This window comes from Hyperolius riggenbachi, chromosome 1 (assembly GCF_040937935.1).
Source record: "Hyperolius riggenbachi isolate aHypRig1 chromosome 1, aHypRig1.pri, whole genome shotgun sequence".
NCBI lineage: Eukaryota > Metazoa > Chordata > Amphibia > Anura > Hyperoliidae > Hyperolius > Hyperolius riggenbachi.
The window spans coordinates 673723525-673743869 of record NC_090646.1 but is presented as its reverse complement, the minus strand read 5'-3'; the positions used below and the strand labels follow the sequence as shown (position 1 = coordinate 673743869).

The following is a 20345-nucleotide window of genomic DNA, read 5'->3' as shown; positions in this document are numbered from 1 at the left end:
AAATTGAGTGAACCTGGGAGAGGACATCTGCATTTGCTGTCTTAGACCCTGGATGATGTTGCATGAAGAAACTAAACTTCTGTGGCCGGTTTCACACTGTGGGAGATACACCACACCGCCAAAAAAACAGCCTTCAGGAATTACCTCATTAGTGTGCTGTAATCCCCATTTTACAGCTGTCCAAGCAGGAAGTGACGCTCACTTCCTGTGGCCAATGCGATCACGTGCGGAGAAGCGAATGCTAAAGTACACTTCTTGCCACCAGTAAATATGTTACCACCGGGGATAATTTCTAGAATGTAAATCAGGATGAGAAAAGGTTTTAAAATGGGCAATCACTGACTAAATCATGTATAAATGAATATTGAGAAATATAGCAATTTTAATCATCAAGTTTCCTTCAGTAAAGTTTCTTTTTAACCGTTCTGTTGGTACTGTATTTTTTTTATTTTTCTGCCATCCATTCCAACCGGTGTGATCAAAGGGTAGCTCAGAGTGTCCACATGAAAATAATACAGCCAGGGCCGGATTTGTACTCTTTACCGCCCAAGGCCACTGTCACCAGCCACCCCCTTCAGTATAGGTAGCGAGATGATCCCTCCCCCTTTCCCTCCAGTATAAGTCAGATGACCCCTCCCCCTTTCCTCTAGTATAGGTAGCCAGATAACCCTTCCCCCTTTTCCTTCCAGTATAGGTAGCCAGACAACTCCCTTAATCCCTCCCACCTTTCAGTATAGGTAGCCAGCTCACCTTCACACCACAGAAGCCATCAGTGTCACTAATTTCTCCACTCGTCTCCAGTGCAGAAGCTTCCTCTTCCTTTCTGGCTCCAAAGCTGCCCAAGTCCATAGCCGCCGGCCACAATGCAAACGTGCACAGAGAGCAAGGTGGCTGCTGCACAGGTGGCTAGCGGCAGAGTACCGCCTGTGCAGTTCCGATTTCTGAGTTTGGATTTCCAAGTAGGGTTTCTCTGATTGGTCCATTGATTTCGAGCTCTGTGATTGGGATAAATTTACCAAGTTGCAGTATTTCTGCAGAAATCTGATTTCCAAGTTCTCATCGGCAATTCGTATTTCCGAACGGAAATTCGGAAATTTCAATACCGCAAAATCCAAATGAGCATCCCTATCAGCCATATTAGAATATAGCAAAACTGTAGTTAAAATAACTGAAACAGCATTTAATTGATAGGATAAGCAAACCTCTTTTGTGAGAAAACACAGGGGAAGAGTCTTTGAGGGCTCGTACACACTGGAGGCGTTTTTTTTTTGTTTTTGTTATACACGGGCGATTTTTAAAATCACCCACCAAACGCTTGTGCAATGAATGTCTATGAGAAGGTGCATATCAGCGCGGACCGTGTGCTGTGCTTTCAGTACAGCGGTGTGTGGACCATTTTTGAGGCGATTCCGCCTTGATGGAGAGTATAGGAGAAACTCAAAAACGCTCACAAAATCACTTTGTGCAGCGATTGCGTTAAGAATAAATGCATTGTATTTATTCTTTTCCGGGTCAAAGAGTTCACTTCCTGACTTACATCAGGGAGTGGATTACAAAACCGCTTGGAAAACCGCTAAGCACAAAAACGAATCGCCCACCCAAGTGCCGGGGATCGGAAAAAAAGACGCCTCAAAAACAGCCCAACGCGGACGGACACGCGAACGGAACGTAATGTGAACAAGGCCTGAATCAGAGTCAAGATAGTATGCACACAGCAGATTCAGTTTATTGGGAAACGCACCATCTTGTGAGCAGATAGGGTACTGCAGGCGAGGTAATGTAAGTAAAAGGAAAAAAAAAAAAAAGTCTGACTAGTGAGGATGGAAGGTGGTCAGAAAGATGCAACTAATTCCAAATCTATGCAGTGGCAGCATTTGCTTAATCCATTTTCAGCATGCAGAAAATTTGCAGACAATTACTATATCATTTGCATCACCTTGGAAGTATTTGCATCTGCTGGACCTTTTGGTGTATATTATACTTGACTAGGGATACGTCAGGTTTCTGTGTATATACTAAAATGATGAATGATATAATTATAGATGCTTTTCTCAACAGTAACCTGAATCTGAAACTTATTCCACAATTCTAAACAAGACTTTTCTTTGTTTTTCCAGGAAAACTGTCAACATTTAATGATGGAGAATTAATGCGAATATGGGAATATTACAAAGATGACCTGTCTTACATTGTGGAGAACACAACCAGTCACCTATTCCTGAGCATTCTAAGATTTCGGAATCTTTTAACAGAGGAGGTAAGATAACGAAAATTCTAAATAACCAAGTTTGGAACATAATTATAATCTAAAGGACAGAGGTGCCGAGTGTTGTTTGTTTTGCTAGATGCTGTAACTCCTTTTTCTATTGCCTGAGGAAGCGGGCGCTGACCCGTGAAACGCGTTGCTTTGTTTTATCTGGAGTTCGTTAATAAATAGACTGAATGCACAGTCGTGTTGTGTCTGCTTGGAGGAGGTAAGTCCACCACTGTCTCCTCTAATTACCACATTTTTGGATTTTAAGCTCCTTTAAAACCCCTTTTATCCTTTTGGCGCCTCTGTTCTCTCCTATATAATAATTATAATCTAGACTTTTTCCTTTCTATCAAGTAATTTCTGTTGAAATTATACCATTAATTGCATAAGTAAATTACTGTGTTTTTGGTCAACAAGACTCCCTTTTTCTCCCCAAAAAGTGGGGGAAAAAGTCACTGTCTTAAAGTCCAAATGCAGGGTGTTACTGACTTGTGAAAGCCTGCCTACAGAGCTTGGACAAGGTCCTCCGGCACCCAAGGCTGAGACACCTAAGTGCCCCCCTCCATCCCTCCACCCCAGCCGTCACACACTGATTGCTATTTGACTAAGAGGCCCCCCAGGGCCTCCAACACCTTAATCTCTAGTTATCTGGCTTGCAGTCACTGCCATGTATCCTCTTTTATTATTTATCTCTGCTACAAACACAATAGGGGAATGATAGCTGAGTGAATTGTGCGCCCCCCTCCTTCACTGTGCCCTAAGGCTGGAGTCTCTCTTGCCTCTGCCTTGGCCCAGCCCTGTGTGTGCCCCTCCTACACTGTGCCCTGAGGCTGGAGCCTCTATCGCCTCTGCCTTGGCCCAGCCTGCCAATACGAACCTCCGACCCGCTGCAATGTCGGGGACTTCCTGTACTGTGTCCATGCAGAGGAGGAAATGGGGACAAACTGAGGACACGGGGGCACAAAAGGGCATAGAGAAGGACACAAGGGGGACACAAAGCGGGGACAGAGGAGGAAACAGGGAGACACAAGTGGTACAAGAGGGCATGAGGTACATAGGGGCCATAATCCACAAGATGCCCCTTCACCATGGATGGACCAAGTTTAGTATATATTGTTTTCCCCTAGTTCTTGTCCTCTAAACCTGGGTGCGTGTTATGGTCAGAAGTGCTTTATAGTCAGAAAAAAAGGGTATACACACATTTTAGATTTTTGTTTTTTTTTCCACTGTGGTTTGTTTTAGGAATTTGGTTTAGATCATTTCAATTTGATAATATCTTTGGCTTTCATGTGAAAAAGATTTGACAGTTTTTACCTGAAAAGTGGTTTCCTTCTACAAAAAAAAAAAAAAAAAAAAAGCCTGCAATTGTGACTAAAATTGATAGAACTAGCACATAAATTCTCAAATTGTTGAAAATAATTGTGTACAAGTCCATAAACAATCATGGGGATCCAGTGACGCAGGTCAGCAAGGAAAAGGATTGCATTTGGGATTGACAGTGGGAATATGAAGTGAAAATAAACTTGTGATATAATTTGTACATGTAGTACAGCTAAAAAATAGAACATTAGTAGCAAAGAAAATAGTCTCATATTGTTTCCAGTACAAGAAGAGTTAAGAAACTTGAGTTATCTGTGCAAAAAAAGCTTCTCTGAGCTCTTTGACCAAGTTTGGTCAGGCTACAGTGCTGTTTTCTTAAGCACTTAACCCATCCTGTCTCTGGCCCAGTCAGAGCTGGGACAAGGTCCACCAGCACCCAAGGCTGAGACACTAAAGTGCGCCCCTCCATCCCTCCCACCCCAGCTGTCACAGACTGATTGCTATTAGACTAAGAGGTGCCACAGGGCCCACAACCTCCACAACACCTTAATATCTAGTTATTTGGCTTGCAGTCACTGCCATGTATCCCCTTTTCTTATTATTTCTGCTTCAAACACAATTAGGAATGACAGCTGAATGAATTCTGCGCCCCCTCCTACACTGCGCCCTGAGGCTGGAGCCTCTCCAGCCTCTGCCTCGGCCCGGCCCTGGGCCCAGTGCACACCAAAAACCTCTAGTAGATCTGCAAAACGCTAGAGGTTTGTGGAGCAGATTTCAGAGCCATTCTAGGCATGTTTAGAGATGTTTTCTGAACATGCCTAGCATTTTTTGGAGCGTTTGTGTAGCAGATTACAAATATTGTTACAGTAAAAGCTGTTACTGAACAGCTTCTTAAACAAAAACACCTGGAAAACCGCTCTGAAAAACTGCTAGATCATAGTAGTTTTCCACTTTCCTATACTTTAATATTGAGGCACAAGCGCCTCAGAAATCTAAAAAATGCTGCAGCCCCCGAGTTTGCGTTTGTGGAGAAAATGAACCGCTCTGGTGTGCACCAACCCATTCACTTTCATTAGCCAAGTGGTTTTCCCCCTGCAAGCGTTTTAGAAACTGCTTCAGAACCACTCTGGTGTGCACCGGCCTTCTCACTGTTATTTGTTTAACCTCTTGCCGACTGCTCCACGCCAATTGGGGTGAACGGGATGGCAGCCTCAGGACCTCTCAATGCCAATTGGCGTGAAGTCCTGGGGGCGTGTTTTGCTGGGGATCATGTGCACCGATCCGCATGCATCCCTGCTTGAATGATGGAGTGGAGCCCCGTCATCAGTTTACTGCTAGGAGACTGTTAGACGGCGTCTATTTACATTGGACAGCACTGCAATCTATAGCAGCGCGGTACTGGGGACAGCCGTGTCACTCGGCTGTCCCCTGGGAAGGCTCAGAGAGCAATTGGCTCTCACAGGCTGATGTCCATGAGAGCCGATCACTGCGATTGGCTGGCGGGGGGAGGGAGGCAGGGGTATAATAAAATAAATTAAAAAATAGTATGATTTGTTGAAGAAAAATACATTTATAAAAGAAAAAAACAGCCTGCAGAAGCAGTTGGTGGGAAAAAAAGGGGGGGGGGGAATCACTTGTGTGCCGAGTTGTACAGCCCTGCAGCACTTAAAGCTGCAGTGGCCTGAAGTGTAAAACATAGTGTAAGCCTACAGTCCTTAAGTGGTTAATATTTTACTGCAGGAAAGTTCAGAGGGTCATTAGCTCTGCTCTGCTTCATAGTTTAAAATAAGCGTGTAGTTTGTAAACTGCAAATATTAGAGAACTAGTGACCTCAGCCCATTTAAAAACTAGCTAGGTCTGTCACTAATCCGCTGTGCGCATGCGCGCCCGCCCGTTGAACACCGCGCACACACGACCGCCCCTTCTGGGCCCCGTCCTCCTCCGGCTCTCGGCAATGTCTCTGCGTCTTGTCCCTGCACATGCGCAGTGCAAAAAAAGCACTGACACAGGGACAGATGCAGGGACACTTGCAAATTATGTATAGAGATGATGCAATTTTATAAATAAAAAGCTATATAACTGAAAATAAATAAATTATCCATACTACACATGCAATTCATTATATCATAAGATTTTTTTCCACTTCAGAGTCACATTAAACTGACAGGTGTCAGACACGTGTAGAACTGTAATTATTATTGTCTAGTGATGCTATATCTCTGTTTCAGAATTACCGGTTGTTTAAGAACGAGCCTGAGGCTGCTTCCTACGCTCATATTTTGCTACAAGACATTTCAGACCGGGGTAGAGAAGCTGCGATTCAGTTTTTCGAATGTCTCCATGCGCTGCAGTCTAAAGATCCCAACATATTGGTGGTTCTGGGAGAAATCCGGCACAAAGGTAACAGAGTACAGCACTGTGTCTCAAGTCAAGTTATTACACGAATGATGAATGACTCGATCACTATGGATTCCTTTTGTTTTGTTTTTATTGCACTGCTATTATGCAAATCCCACATTTCCAGAAAGCACTTTTATTATGGATTGTATACAACGTCTGACCCTGCTTCCTGCCCGTTACGACCCTTTGGCGGCGTATGCTACGCTGTGGGTTGGCTATTGTACAGTATTAGCTGTAAAGCCTGGTACACACATACAATTTTGATTAGCCAATTTTAGCTCTGTTCATCAAATTCATTGTCTGTTGGCCCACTTATTGCATGGGGGTGGTAAAATTGGTCAGTGATTGTATGTATGAAATTGTGCGTATACATCTTTGATCTATGCCTATATTGATTGTAAATTATCTAAATAAAGGACGGGGGCTCCATCCAATATTTTGATGGGCAGGCCTGTTATCTGTAGCTTACACCGCTGCTAAGTTCATGTACATTTGGCCCCACCCATGGCCACGCCCACCCACTGCATGGCCACACCCATTTTTGCAGTGACGCGCTGTGCGCACCGCATATACCCCCCACCTAGTGCCCACAGGTGCCCCCGATCTCCAAGGACCCTAGAAACGCCCCTGCCTCATACAGCTCACAAATATACTTCACTGTGTCACAGCATGCAGGAGACATGAGGAGGAGGCTGATCTGAGGAGGTAACAGGTGACTAGGTGTGCTGTAATATTGCAGAAAGAGGGAGATGTGTTTACACTCACTGACTGACTGACTGACTGGCTTGTGATGATGATACATTCCAGGCTGCATCTACTTCCTAGGCTGCTGAGAGGGAGAGACACTGTTTACAAAGGTATTATCAGGACCTTTATCAGTCAGAGAGAACAGAAGACAAGGAACACACATTGCTGGAATCTTTAACCCCTTACCACCATCTGAATAAAGCCCCATTCACACACAACAGCGGTCTTTTATGCAGCACAATTATCAAACAACTTTTGTTGTGAAACAAGTTGAACAACCCAAAAAAAGTTGCTTGCTATTGTATCTGTACTAAAAAGTACTGACAAAATTATTCTGAATATTTTCTTGCTTACTGGGGGCTTAAAAAGTTATTTTATTGTCAAGCAGGCCCGGATTTACCTCATAGAAGCCTATAGGCACAGATGTCCTCCTGGCACCTTAGACTTTGCACTCTATGAACCTTCAAAACCCCAACAAACTGCACCACAAGTGTGCGTTTGCTGGTCCAGCTGTCACCTCTCCCCTACTTCCCCTGCCTGAGGTAGGTAGCTACAGGTTCCCCTTAATATTAAGAGTGCTTCTGGCTACCTAGTAACTAGAGGTGCCCCCAAGTATTAAGTAGCTAGAGGAACCTCAGTATTAAGTAGCCAGAAATGCCCTCACTGAAGCGAGATCTCCTCAGTGGAATACCGAGACCCAGGTGCGTAACCTCTCATTTTCACACTCATCAGGACTCTGCATACGGAAGGAGGGAGGAAGGCACTCGGGGAGGGGAGTGAGCCGACTTTCCATCATTGGGCGCCTGTAGGCACGTGCCTACAGTGCCTTATGGTAAGCCGGCCCTGTTGACAAGAAAACATGACAAATGTTCCCTCTTTCACCTTGACCTTAGTGGAGGTTAGCACCTGGCAGCAAAAAAGCTCAATCATCAATTAGAATGCCATCAGTTTTGTCTACAGACATGTGTCCAGGAGCACCCAAATAAAGCTCAAATTCCTTAAGAGGTGTGTGCCAAGATCCTCACCCTTGTACCAGAGGGTCAAATGCAATAGTCCAGAAAAGGATCGGCACCACACTCCGTATGTATTTATCAGCTCTTAAACTTTTATTGCATAATAAAAATCGACAGGCAGCAACAGCCCGCTGTTTCGGCCTGGACGGCCTTTCTCAAATTGCCAAAAGTGTCAAATACCTGTTTTGTCTGGCATTTATGAACATGTAGCTTTCTTCCTGCACAACGCAGCATTTGGAGATACCTTGCAAGAGCTAGTGGCAAAGCCACTTTCAAAGCACTCTTCTCCAAATGTTGGAATAATGCATGGACCCCAGTGTTATTTCTTCTGAAGGAGTGGGAACTAACGTATTGGGGAGTCTAATGGTAGAATGAGACACAAAAGGCCATCCTCAAGTTCCTGTGCTCTTCTCTATGGAGAGTGTGTGTGTGTGTGTGTGTGTGTGTGTGTGTGTGTGTGTGTGTGTGTGTGTGTGTGTGTGTGTGTGTGTGTGTGTGTGTGTTTTTCTCTGAACATTACCGGCTTCTTCCCAGATCTCCAAAACATACAGATAAGTTAATTGGCTTTCCTCAGAATAGGCCCTAGACTATAATGGTCATATGACTATGGTAGGGATTAGGTTGTGTGCCCTCGTGAAGCATAATCGGTGACCATACTATATACCACCAAGTGCTGCTGTATAAATAAAGTAATAATAATTTCAACTCGTATATATGAAAAACAAAGATATAAAACATGTACCAGGTATATTAAAAATACCTCTAAAAAAACCTGTGTGTGTTTCTAGGTAAACTTCTGGTTGAAGAGATTCTGCTGGATGAACATGGCCACTCACTGACTCCAGAGCTGAAAGGTAACTAAGACTGTCTAAGGGATTTATTAAGACATTGGTCATGCAGTTGAGTGTACAAGGGGTGGTAAGTGAGATGCAAATAATTCAAAGATCATGCAGAATTCTGCACATTTTGCACACAAATGTATTCAGGGTAAAAATGGACCAACCAAATTCTACCTTGGCAGGACCCTTTTGGTTTATTCGACAGCTTCATAAATTTGCATGAAGAATTTGCATAATCCTGCAGCAGCTCCGAATTATTTGCATCTTAATGACCTTTTCTAGTTTGTACACCTGCAGTATACAATTCTGTGTTAAATATAGGTCAGTTTTGGTGGACCACTTATGTTCTCCAACATGAGAGTTCAACACCGATTCATTTTCATCAGTTGAAATGGTACATTGCAGGGTGATTGTTCGATCCAGTGTCTATTAATTAACCAGGTCCAAAACAAAAGTTAATAACCCATACTTATCTGGGGTGAATTTGAGTCCACATTGGCACAGAATCAAATACAATTTCTAGCTCCTCTACCTAAAATTGATTGTTGAAAATTACACTAATAACAGTATCTGGAAAACTAAACCAAACCAGAGTTGTAGTACTCTAAATCTAGTATACTAAGCGTGAGCCCAATGCAACACATGTTTTAACCAAAGTCTGTGTTACTGTACGTGAATATGATGCTCATAAGAGGACTATTACCATGGCTCTCTGTCTTGGCTCCAAATGTGGAGGGTTCAATAATTTGTCAGATATAATGAATGCATTATCATAGAACACTTTCATGGCTTTAAATAAGGATAGCTCAATAATTTGTCTTGACAAGAATGAATAGCGGTAGAGAAATTAAAGATATTAACATGAGGGTTGCAAACAAAGGGTGTGGAATCATGAACCAGGACAAGGTGGATTACCTAAAGGGAGGCATATTAACTACTGTCAGAGAGTACCACTTACGGTGTATTGAAAAAAATTATCCCAAAAATTCCAAGAGGAGTTTAGAGGATAGGTTGAAATGGGTTTTAAGAAAGGGGTGGTTAACGTAGATGAGAACTGTCTGCTACAGGCCATTCCCACAATACTTTATTTTACCACATACACACCACCAGTGTGGGTGGTGTTTGTAGTGTGCTGTCTGCATTTATCAATCAATTTTTACAATCCTTACCTATGGCCTTACTAGGTTACACTAGGGATTTTACCCACCCTTTGGAGATTTTAGCCACTTTACACATTTTTCAGACATGAGGAGCAGCTGAATATTTTTTTTTTGAATCCGCGAAAAGCTCTCTTCCCTTCTTTTGAAAATGCAATTCATTTGAGATAGTAAAGGTGGTATAGAGTTCACATTAATACACAATTGTTGTCTCTTTAACAAATTAGTACATACTGTACAAGTGTGGTACAGCAATGGGGACAAATTTGCTCCAAGCTATGCTAAATTGTTCTTGGGGTATTGTGAAGACATTATTAAAACCATCATGGCCATAATTCTCAAACTCTTTGGGTGTTCAGTGTAGCGACCATGCCTCTGGGGTGTTAGGCAGAATAAATATTTAGAAGAAGTTGTGCCAACAGGATTCGTATTAGATTCTCAATTGTTGGGTCATGTATATGTAAAAAAATTGATGTCCAACAACAACACTCAATCTCAGTTTCGACTTCATTTGGGCATTCATTTTCATACATTAATGTATTTTCATATATTAATGTATTTATAAGTGCAGTTTGGTGTTAGTCACGGATTGTATTTCTATCTTATGTAGCCCTTTGGATGCAGATTGTCATACAATCTGTAGAAAATGCACAGTTTTTTTTGAGGGGGGGGGGGGGTTCCAATGTATTAATCTGATTTAGATGGCAATGTTGATGTGTCCCCATAAGCATTAGGTATTCCAGTTTCACTCCCTTTTTTCTGTCAAGATTTTATCTGCATAGAGTTTGAATATTCTCCCTGTATTTGTGTGGGTTTTCTCTGGGCCTCCCTATTTTATGGGTTTTCTAGCCTTTAGAAAAATGCTAGCAGAACGATTTTTTACTGAAGTTAAGTCAGCTTGACACACCCACTGAACAATTTTCATACAAATCACACATACATTAGCTGAACAAAACAAGTTGTTAGCCATACTTTTTAGTTTGAAAATCATAGGTCATATCTGTGGATTCATAATGCTCTACTGAATATGTAGTGCAATCTATTTCTTGATATGACCTACGGGCACTGAGGGAATGACAAAGCAGGAATTCTGCCAAAATCTCTCTCCCTGAAGTTGGACTGCCACATCTCCAATTGCAACAAGGCTGGACTTTGTGTGTCAAAGTCTGCCCATCTGGATGAGTACTGTAAGAGACATGACACAACAGATCTCTGTATCCTGTGTCTATAATCTGTTTTTGAAACACTATCCTGACACACCTACAGGGCACTGGCAGTCACCATTTTGGAGTACTGGACTTCAACACAGTATTTTAAACTTTCAAACATTCTACTTTTTCTCATCTTACTTAATTCTATCCAACCTGTTCAGCTGCCAGATATATTTATTTGCCCGCTCCGATGTATGTTTGTGTGTAAAGTGTTTATAATAAAACTGTAATGATTTGCTCAGCTGCCTGTGCAGGCAGGCATCTTTTTGACCATTGTATAGGTTTGCATGCTGCAGGACTCTGGAAAGGAGAGCTTCTGTCAGTTTTGCAGCTTGTGCTTGCTGAGGAATTTGCATACGTTGTCATGCAAATTGCCTGGCCACATTCATTGGAGGCGTGTACTATAAGTACTATGTCTTTCCCACAATGCTTGGCTGGTCATAAGGATTCCTTCCTGTGAAACACTCCTGGAGGAGTGTCAGCCTTACACTTTGTTTGAAGATCAGCTTAGAGTAATCCCTGGAAACTGCACTGGGCATGTTTCCTTAGTGCAGTTAGGATTGCTTATCTGTTTTGTTTGTCTGTTGCGATTGTCCTGTCCCAGCGGTGGTCGACAGGAAATCGTTCTGTGTGTCTGGGTGCTAACCGGAACAGCGGTTGTTACTGGTAGCCCCTTCTGATCTGTACCTGGATCGCACTAGCATCCTGCACTAGTGCTGTGGATCCTTCTGTTCTGTCTTCCTGGATCGCACTCGCCTTGCGCTAGTGCTGTGGATCCTTCTGTTCTGCCTTCCTGGATCGCACTCGCCTTGCGCTAGTGCTGTGGATCCTTCTGGTCTGCTACTCTGTTCTGTCTGCCTGGATCGCACTCGCTTCGCGCTAGTGCTGTGGATCCTTCTGTTCTGTCTACCTGGATCGCACTGGCATCCTGCGCTAGTGCTGTGGATCCTTCTGTTCTGTCTTCCTGGATCGCACTCGCTTCTTTCGCTAGTGCTGTGGATCCTATCTCTCGCTTGCTCCTGTTTTCGTGTGTCTGTCTTGTCCGCTACGAACGCTTGCTGGAGGCTCGGTGAGGTAACCGTTAAGCAAGCGCTCGCGTCCTCTGTTTCATGTTTGTCTGTCGGTGGTTGGTTAGGCGTGCTTGTCTCTATTGTGCTTATCACGTGGAGACCGCGCATGAACGCGTGCACTGTTGCGAATGAGTGCGGTGTTCGCGTTCAGTTAGCGTTTATTTTCCGTATCTCCTCATTGTATGATTTGCTGTGCCTTTGCTACTCTCGTGCTCTGTCTTGCTGTAACCTCTGGCGATCGCACCTCTCGCAATCGCGTTCCTACTTTTTATCTGCTGTGGTGTGTGCACCGTCGCGGGTTGACGACTAATTTGGTGCACACACATATAACCTGTCCCTTTGCTCGTTCTCATTCGCAATTGCTTCTCTTGCGATTGCGTTCTGCGCTTCGTACAATTCCTGTCTGGCATTTGTGGAGGTACAGAGGATTGGTTCCTCTGCACTCCACAACGCCATCTGCCGACAAGAATTTCCCTCTACGGGTGCGTAGCACCTTTTGCTGGGTTCCTGCAATTATACGCTTGTGGAGGATTTCCGCCGTATCAGCGCACACGTTGTGTGCTGATCACGGAGGAAGTTCCACAATCGTTACAAAAACAAACAATTTAATAATTCCAGCTTTGCCCTAGTTACCTCATTATTCTGTTCTATGCTAGAACTCTAAGTCCTCATGAAGAGACATACTTCTGCATAGTCTTCTTTTTATAACTTGTTGATTTCGCTAGTTAGATTGCAATTAACTGTTTCTTCCTTTTTAGCTAGGCTGAGGTCTCTCCACCTCATCAGTCTGGATAGTGGTAGCAGAGAAACCTTGATTTTCAGTGTGAAAGATATAACTGTACTTTACCGATTGTACATACGATCGAGATTGTGTCATGTATGAGCACACCAACCATTCTTAAACATTTACTGTGCTCAGAGTGGACTCACATTCAGAAGTCTCTAGTAGATGAGACCTGTATAGCAACTGTGGCATAGTACAATGGGATTGGCAGGTGTTTGTCACACTGCACCTTTATTTTGCAAGACTTAGCTCTTGATTTTGCCACTAGTGTTTAACCTTCTAACCGCCATTCCCCTAATTTAAATAATGGCTTGCCAGTGCTCCAGGCCAATTTTTTTGTCAGCAACAGCATCTCGGCCAGACAAATCGTAGGCTATGGCAAAATTATCATGTGGCTACTTACAGATCATAACCCCCATTCCCTGCATATAGTGTCCAGTCATCAAGGAGTCTTCATGTCTTGGCAGGACAGACTGATTTTGTTTTTGACACAAGGTGAGCCTACACAATATAAGATAGGTGGTTTTAATGTTTTGCTAGATTTGTCTATAATGATTACATTAGACATCAGGAAAGCAATTTATTAAAATGTTTCTATCTCTTCCCAGATATCCAGGCACTGCATAAGGAACATTTGATGGAGAGATGTCAGACTCTAGTGGAATACAAACCTCCAGGATCTACTCTGGAGCAAAAAAGATTTCTCATTAATGAACGTTACGTGAACCTGATTGTTGTCTCCACAAACGAGTTTAGAGGACGTGCCCAGAATGAACTGATACAGACTGGAGTGAAACACCAGGAAAGCTTGAAAGAAGCACAGACTCAGCTGGAACACATTGCCACCAAAAAACTGTTCCGCTGGAGCCACCAATCACAATCTGCACCAAATGCAGTGATGGTGAACGGAGTTCCAGGAATAGGAAAAACCACAATGGTGCAGAAGTTTGTCTATGACTGGGTTACTGGAAACGTCTACCAGAGATTTGCATTTGTCTTCTTGTACAGATTTCGGGAACTTAATAAACTGTCAGAGAAACTGAAAGAGGTCAGCTTAGAGGAGATGATTCTTCACCAATATCCATATCTAAATAGTCAACTTGGAAATATTTTTGAACATCCAGATAGACTTTTGTTTGTGTTTGATGGCTTAGATGAAAGCATTGACCAAATGGATTTTAAGTCACGGAAACTGTGTACTAATCAAAAACAAAGAGAAAATGTGGGTGTGATTGTGGTTAGTTTGGTAAAGCAGAGTCTACTTAAGGGTTGTTCTGTACTGATGACCAGTCGCCCGACCAGACTGGCCTCCATTGATACCAGTGTTTTTCAGAGAATAACTGAGATCCTAGGATTTTTCCACAGAGACCGGCAAATCTACTTTGAACATTTCTTTGAGAACAAGGAATTGTCAGACAAGGCTTTCAATTATGTTCACGATAATGACATGATGTATACATTCTGCTACATCCCAGCCTACTGCTGGATCATCTGTACCGTGTTATTAATGTGCTTCAAGACCCAACCAACGCATACTGGCCAGCTCATGACATCATTGCCTAAAACTGTGACACAACTCTTTGTGGTTTTCATTGCTAACATTCTAGCCAATCACAACCAAAATATAGATGGCCCTCACCTTGCTCGAAAGCTGCTGACATCTGTTGGGCAGATGGCAGAATATGGTGTCATGAAACATTTCATTGTATTTGGGGAACGGGATCTGAATTCCTTCAGTGTAACACGTGATAATCACCTCACTTCGTGCTTCATGATGGAATCTGGTCACCCTCCCGATGTAGATTATTCCTTCTTACATCTCACTCTACAGGAATTTTTTGCTGCCTTAGTTCATTTTATTAACTATGATCATGAAAAATTACAGAAATCTCTTAAAGAGGCTGAATCATACAAAGATGGCCGTGCTGAAATATTTCTCCGTTTCCTCTGTGGTCTCTCAGACAAATCTACTAGATCCATGTTAAACTCTCATTTGGAAGAATTATCTGCAGAGGCTTCCAGGCTGGTCATCACCTGGCTCCAGCAGACTATTGGAAAAGGACAAAAACCTGGCAAATATATAAAAGGCAGCAGAGAGCTTCTTAATATATTCTGCTATCTTCAGGAGAGTCGGAATAAGGCTCTGATGTTGGAGTGTATTGGATCCAAGAAACATATCGACTTTTCTGGACTTCGTCTTAATCCTTTGGACTACTCCATGTTGTCTTTTATCCTGGAATCCTGCAGAGGAATAGAAGAAGTAAAGCTGGTGAATTGTAATGTACAGATTGAAGGACTAAGGAAACTCGCACCAGCTCTGCACACCATTAGGGAGTTAAGGTACGGTTTCAATATGCAGAACCAATTTATTTTTCCTATATGGAAGTAGTCAAGTATTGAAACTGGAGGAATAACTAATCCCTATTGCTTCTTATTTTATATATCATATATATAATATATCCAATCATTCATACATTTGTGCAGCCCAGTTCACAGTGTACCTGTACCCAGAGGACTGTAAAGACAAATTCGGCTCGAGTCCCACTATGCCGGACTGGCATTTTGTCCTTATAGTACCTGCTGTCCTCAGGAGTAGTGTCAATTATAATCAGTCATTTTCGCCAGTACGACCCTGATCACAACTATGATTGTGCACGTAAGGCAATAATGTAAAGTAATGCAAAATCAGGATAAGGCCTCTTGCACACTACATGCGATTCCGATTTTTTTTTTTTTTTATCTGATCCGAATTTTTGATTCCAATAAAAAAATTTAATAAAAAAATCGGAATCGCATGTAGTGTGCAAGAGGCCTTATCCTGATTTCGCATTACTTTTGCAACTTACACAAAATTACATTCACATAATTCACTAAAGCATTTTGAACAAATTTTAACATACGAGTATATTTGCTAAGATTTATGGGCATGCATGAGAAAACTGATTTTTGCCAAATGCATTGAAGTCAATGGGCATGAAAAAAAACACATTTTCACATACATGATGTTTCAAAAAATTACGAGTCAATGCAAAAGTATGCCGTTTAATTTTTATCATGTGTTAAATTAATTTCAGAATAGTTTGAAATTTCACATTACAATTTTGCGTTGTAATTGTGTATTCGCTGCGTAATTACGACTATGCAAAATTCAAGCTCATCGCTACTCATGAGCAGTTGCATGACATTCTACAGAATGTATGTATGTTGTCCATTATTGTATATATACATTGTACAGCGATACGGAAGATGTTGGTACTATATAAATAAAAAATAATTAATAATGGATGGCAAAGTATCTGGTGGCCAAAACAGTCATGCAGTTTGGGTTTATGCATGGCATAAATTCAATGGATAATCCCTGACACAGTAAAGACAAACGTGAATAGGTCCATGAGTTTTTATTCATGTCCATTGGTCAGCTCTGAGAAGCAATTCAAAAATGGACCTAGAATGAATGGAAGAGTCGGGTGTGTCTATCCCCTTTCTCCTAACCTGAGCCCCCCCACCAGTTTAAAAGACTTTCACAGCTGAAGCTATACTGTTCTTCCACGTAAATGACATATATCTGCATATCTGAGAACAAATATATTATATTCGCACAACACTCTATTAGGTAAGTGCACAATGGTTCAAGTCCTTTAAGAACTATATTTAGTCCAACACCTCAAGCAGTGGCAACTCACCCTTGGTATATGACCTTATGTTACAAAGGTCTGCAGCTCCAGTGGGGTCCTCTTGCTACCTCTGCCTTAATAGGAGTCTTCCACGGTCTGCTCCTTAATGTCAACTTCCTTAAACCATATCACTTCAAATAAAGCATACCGAGGCCACCATAACGTAAAACCAATTACAACATTTATTAAAAGAGTGCAAACTTGAAAACATGCTGATTTGGGTTGGCATAGTTTCACAGGGTTCTACCCCATAGGTATGCTATCCAGTGGGCTAAGGTGCTCTGCCATCCCACAGGCTGTCCCACTCTTGGACACACCTTCTATCTCCACGTACCCGCACTCAGATATTGTATTTACCAAAAATGGCTTACTTCCATGGAAATGGTGGATCCATACAGCTGCATGCACTGTTACCACTGTGCTGCCTTCTGTAGATGATTATCGGTGGCAAATTGATATGTCTACCAAATATGTTAATGTGCAGAAGATTGCCGCTAGTAAAATACTGCTTAACTTAGCAATATTCTACCACTGCATTTTGATAGTAAATGGAAAATATTTACCAATATTATACTATGGCTAAACCTCACCCTACTCTCACACAGAACCCTTCCTTGCTGGTGCCTGAATGCTAAGACACCCACTGATGGTGCCTAACCCTAAGACACCCCCCTCCCCCCTCTCGGTGGTGCCTAAGACCCCCCTTGCTTGAAAAAAAAAATGGCTTGCAGATAACTTTTAGTTATTCGCAAGCCATTTTTTTCTGTGCTAGCTAGCTAGCCACCGCGCGCCCAAATTTCCCTATCGTGCCACAAAATGTGGCGTTTATTATAGGTGCGTATTGCGGCACAGTTTTTACTGAAAGGACTCCTGCGCCCTTTTTTCCTGCTTCAGTTGCCCATAGGGATCGGATGCGATTGCTAGGGCAATAACTCGGGGAACCAACGCTATATAGATACATCTGAATGTTGTTGCCTAGCAATGCATCTATACAGCACTGGGGTCTCCAAACTGTGCACCATAGCGATCGCATGCAATCGCCACAGACACGCAGGCTGGCAATAATGGTATGCTACATGCCCAATGATGAAATATAACATGTAGGGTATTGTGTTAACCAGGATGAGCCAAGTGATATATTTAGAATTGTTCATACAACTCTGGCACGTGCTATGTAAAAATAAGAAAGGGGAAAATATGAAAAAAATTCATAATTTTTGCGTTTATACCAAATTTTCCTTGATAAAGTGCCTGTGAAATTAAAAAAAAATACTTGGAAAAAAATATTACCCAAAGAAAGCCTAGTTTGTCCTGAAAAAAAAAAAAAGTATCACTGTGATGGCATAGGTAATAAAAAGTTATTGCTGCATCAGTAGTGAGCGACACAGCTGATATACCAAAATTGTTAGAAGCATGAAGTGGTTACCAAAATGTTTACGCATCCAGGGCCTCTCGGCCAAATCTAAATAATTCAAAGGGTATATATTTATCAGCTATTCAAAACTTTTTAATTGCACTGTAGATAGCGAGTTTCTTTTCTACCATTTGAAAGACTTGTAAAAAGGGCACGGGGGAAGTTTGGATTACCCAGAAAGGAAAGGTGTAATGGTTTATCTGACGCCAACTTCAAATTCAATCTATATCTATATTACAGGCACAGTTCTGTAACTAGTTTGAGAGACACAATTTGGGGGAATCATTTTACGTGTGAGATCCATGATTGTGTCAACTTACATTGGAAAGATTGAGGACTCTTCAAAAGAGGGCCAGTTCAAAGTAGCATCTGTAAAGCACAACCAGCCATTTAGGAGATTCTAGCTGCCAAATAATAATCCCAAAGGTTGGGAGCCCCCCCCCCCCCCCCTTTAACATAGGTTTAACCAGTTCGGCCTTTCTGGACGAGCTTTCTCATCCAAAAAGGCACTGCTACTTTCCCTGCGTGGTGCGCGCGCACCCGCCGCTAGCCCCCCGATCAGTGAATGGGAATATAATTCCCATTCACCGATCTAACTTCCCCGCAGAAATACCGACGCTTTCTATCCAGAGAGCGTGGCATTTCTGCTCCCCAGGAAACAACTCCCCTGCATTTAAGTTCCTGGATGCAACCTCGTTCGCATCCAGGACTTTCTCACTGTGGCCATCTTGTGGCCAAATAGTAAACTGCACCCACACACAGTTTTAATTAAACAATTACATTATCTTACATTTAAAATTGGCAATTTCCCTCCCACACCAAAAATTACCCACATACACTTTTTATTAAAAAAAAATAAAAAAAAATACAATAAAAAAAAAACAAAAACATCATAAATAGTTACCAAAGGGTCTGAACTGTTTAAATATGCATGTCAAGAAAGTATGTTATTATATTATTTAAAATTATAAGCTTATAAATAGTGATGGACGCAAATTGAAAAAATGCACCTTTATTTCTAAATGAAATATCGGCTCCAAAAATTGTAATAGGGACATCGTTTAAACGGTGTAATAACCAGGACAGATGGGCAAATAAAATACATGAGTTTTAATTACGGTAGCGTATATTAATTTCAAACTATAATGGCCAAAAACTGAGAAATAATGATTTTTTTTCATTTCCTTCTTAATCTTCCTGTTAAAATGGATTTAGAAAAAAATAATTCTTAGCAAAATGTACTACCCAAAGAAAGCCTAATTAGTGGCGGAAAAAACAAGATATAGATCAATTCATTGTGATAAGTAGCAATAAAGTTATAGGCGAATGAATGGGAGGTGAACGTTGCTCGGATGCATGAGATTTTCGGCACTGCGGCGCTGAACCGGTTAAACAAGCGCTGCATAATATGTTGGCACGTATATATAAATAAACAAGACCAAGCTTTTAATTCTTTAGGAAAGAAAAATCACTCGGCACCCAGCTGGTTGAGCAGGGGGTAGAGCCTTTTTAGGACATACGCACGTGAGCAAGCGCCAGACGGCGTGAAACGGCTGTAGTGCCGTCCATACATCCCCTGGTCACCTCTTCCCTACTCACCTCCGCACCTCCGTGAATCCAGGTTTGACAACTCTTGTTTTCTATGTCGTATACGCTGGCTGTTGGTTGAAGGCCTGAATAAAAGCATTACAAGAGGAAGGTGCGCAGCATCTCTTTCATGTACTAAAGCTTTGAATTCTGGAAGCTTTCCCAGCCCAAAGGAATTTACGCATAGATCTATGCAGACCATCAATAAATGCTTTAGGGGCCAATATTGGGAGGGATCTTTGGAAGAACTAACATTTTTCAGGCAACCACTCTGCCCAACCGTGAAATGTTGTATTTCATCCAGTCTCGTATTTATTAATAGTGGATGCCGGGGGGGGGGGGGGGGGGGGTGTTTACTTTAAATATATTGGCAAATGATGGGGTTAAATATATTCTTAATGTTTTCTCTATTTATTTAGACACCAGAGAAAGTCAAGGTTGGTCTCCATTAGATTGACTGACTGTTTAGACAGATTTATTAGCATAGCTTTGGATTTTCCTGGTCACCAGGAACAGGGTAAAAGTGATCTAACAAAAGGAAGGTTAGGCAAGGAGGTTACCAGTTGGGAGAGGAACAGCAAGGTGTCATTGACTTAAACAGAGACCTTATGTTCCTTATTACGTACATAGTTATGGATTTTGGGATTATTTCTAATTGATATTAATTAGGGCTACATAGGGAAAATAGTAGGGGCGAGAGTGGACTCCCCTGTCTCTTCCCACGTCCCAGTTGGAATGGTTCTATATTTCAGCCAGGAATTTTGATACTCTTATATGGGCTGTAATACAGGGCCTTGAACTCCCTACCACTATAACAACCGATTCAAGGTATGTCCAGGAAACCGCCTTGTTAATGTCCAGGCTCAACAATAATA

General features: G+C 42.1%; 1 protein-coding gene across 1 annotated transcript in view; it reads left to right on the top strand.

Annotated features, from left to right (window-relative positions):
• The window catches only part of LOC137532518 (NACHT, LRR and PYD domains-containing protein 3-like), a 99717-nt gene that overhangs the window by 4815 nt on the left and 74557 nt on the right, over window positions 1-20345 (top strand). Inside the window, exons 3-6 of the mRNA XM_068253108.1 lie at window positions 2118-2257; window positions 5803-5974; window positions 8523-8588; window positions 13404-15135. Coding sequence (XP_068109209.1) covers window positions 2118-2257; window positions 5803-5974; window positions 8523-8588; window positions 13404-15135 — 2110 coding nt within the window. The remainder of the gene's footprint in view (window positions 1-2117; window positions 2258-5802; window positions 5975-8522; window positions 8589-13403; window positions 15136-20345) is intronic.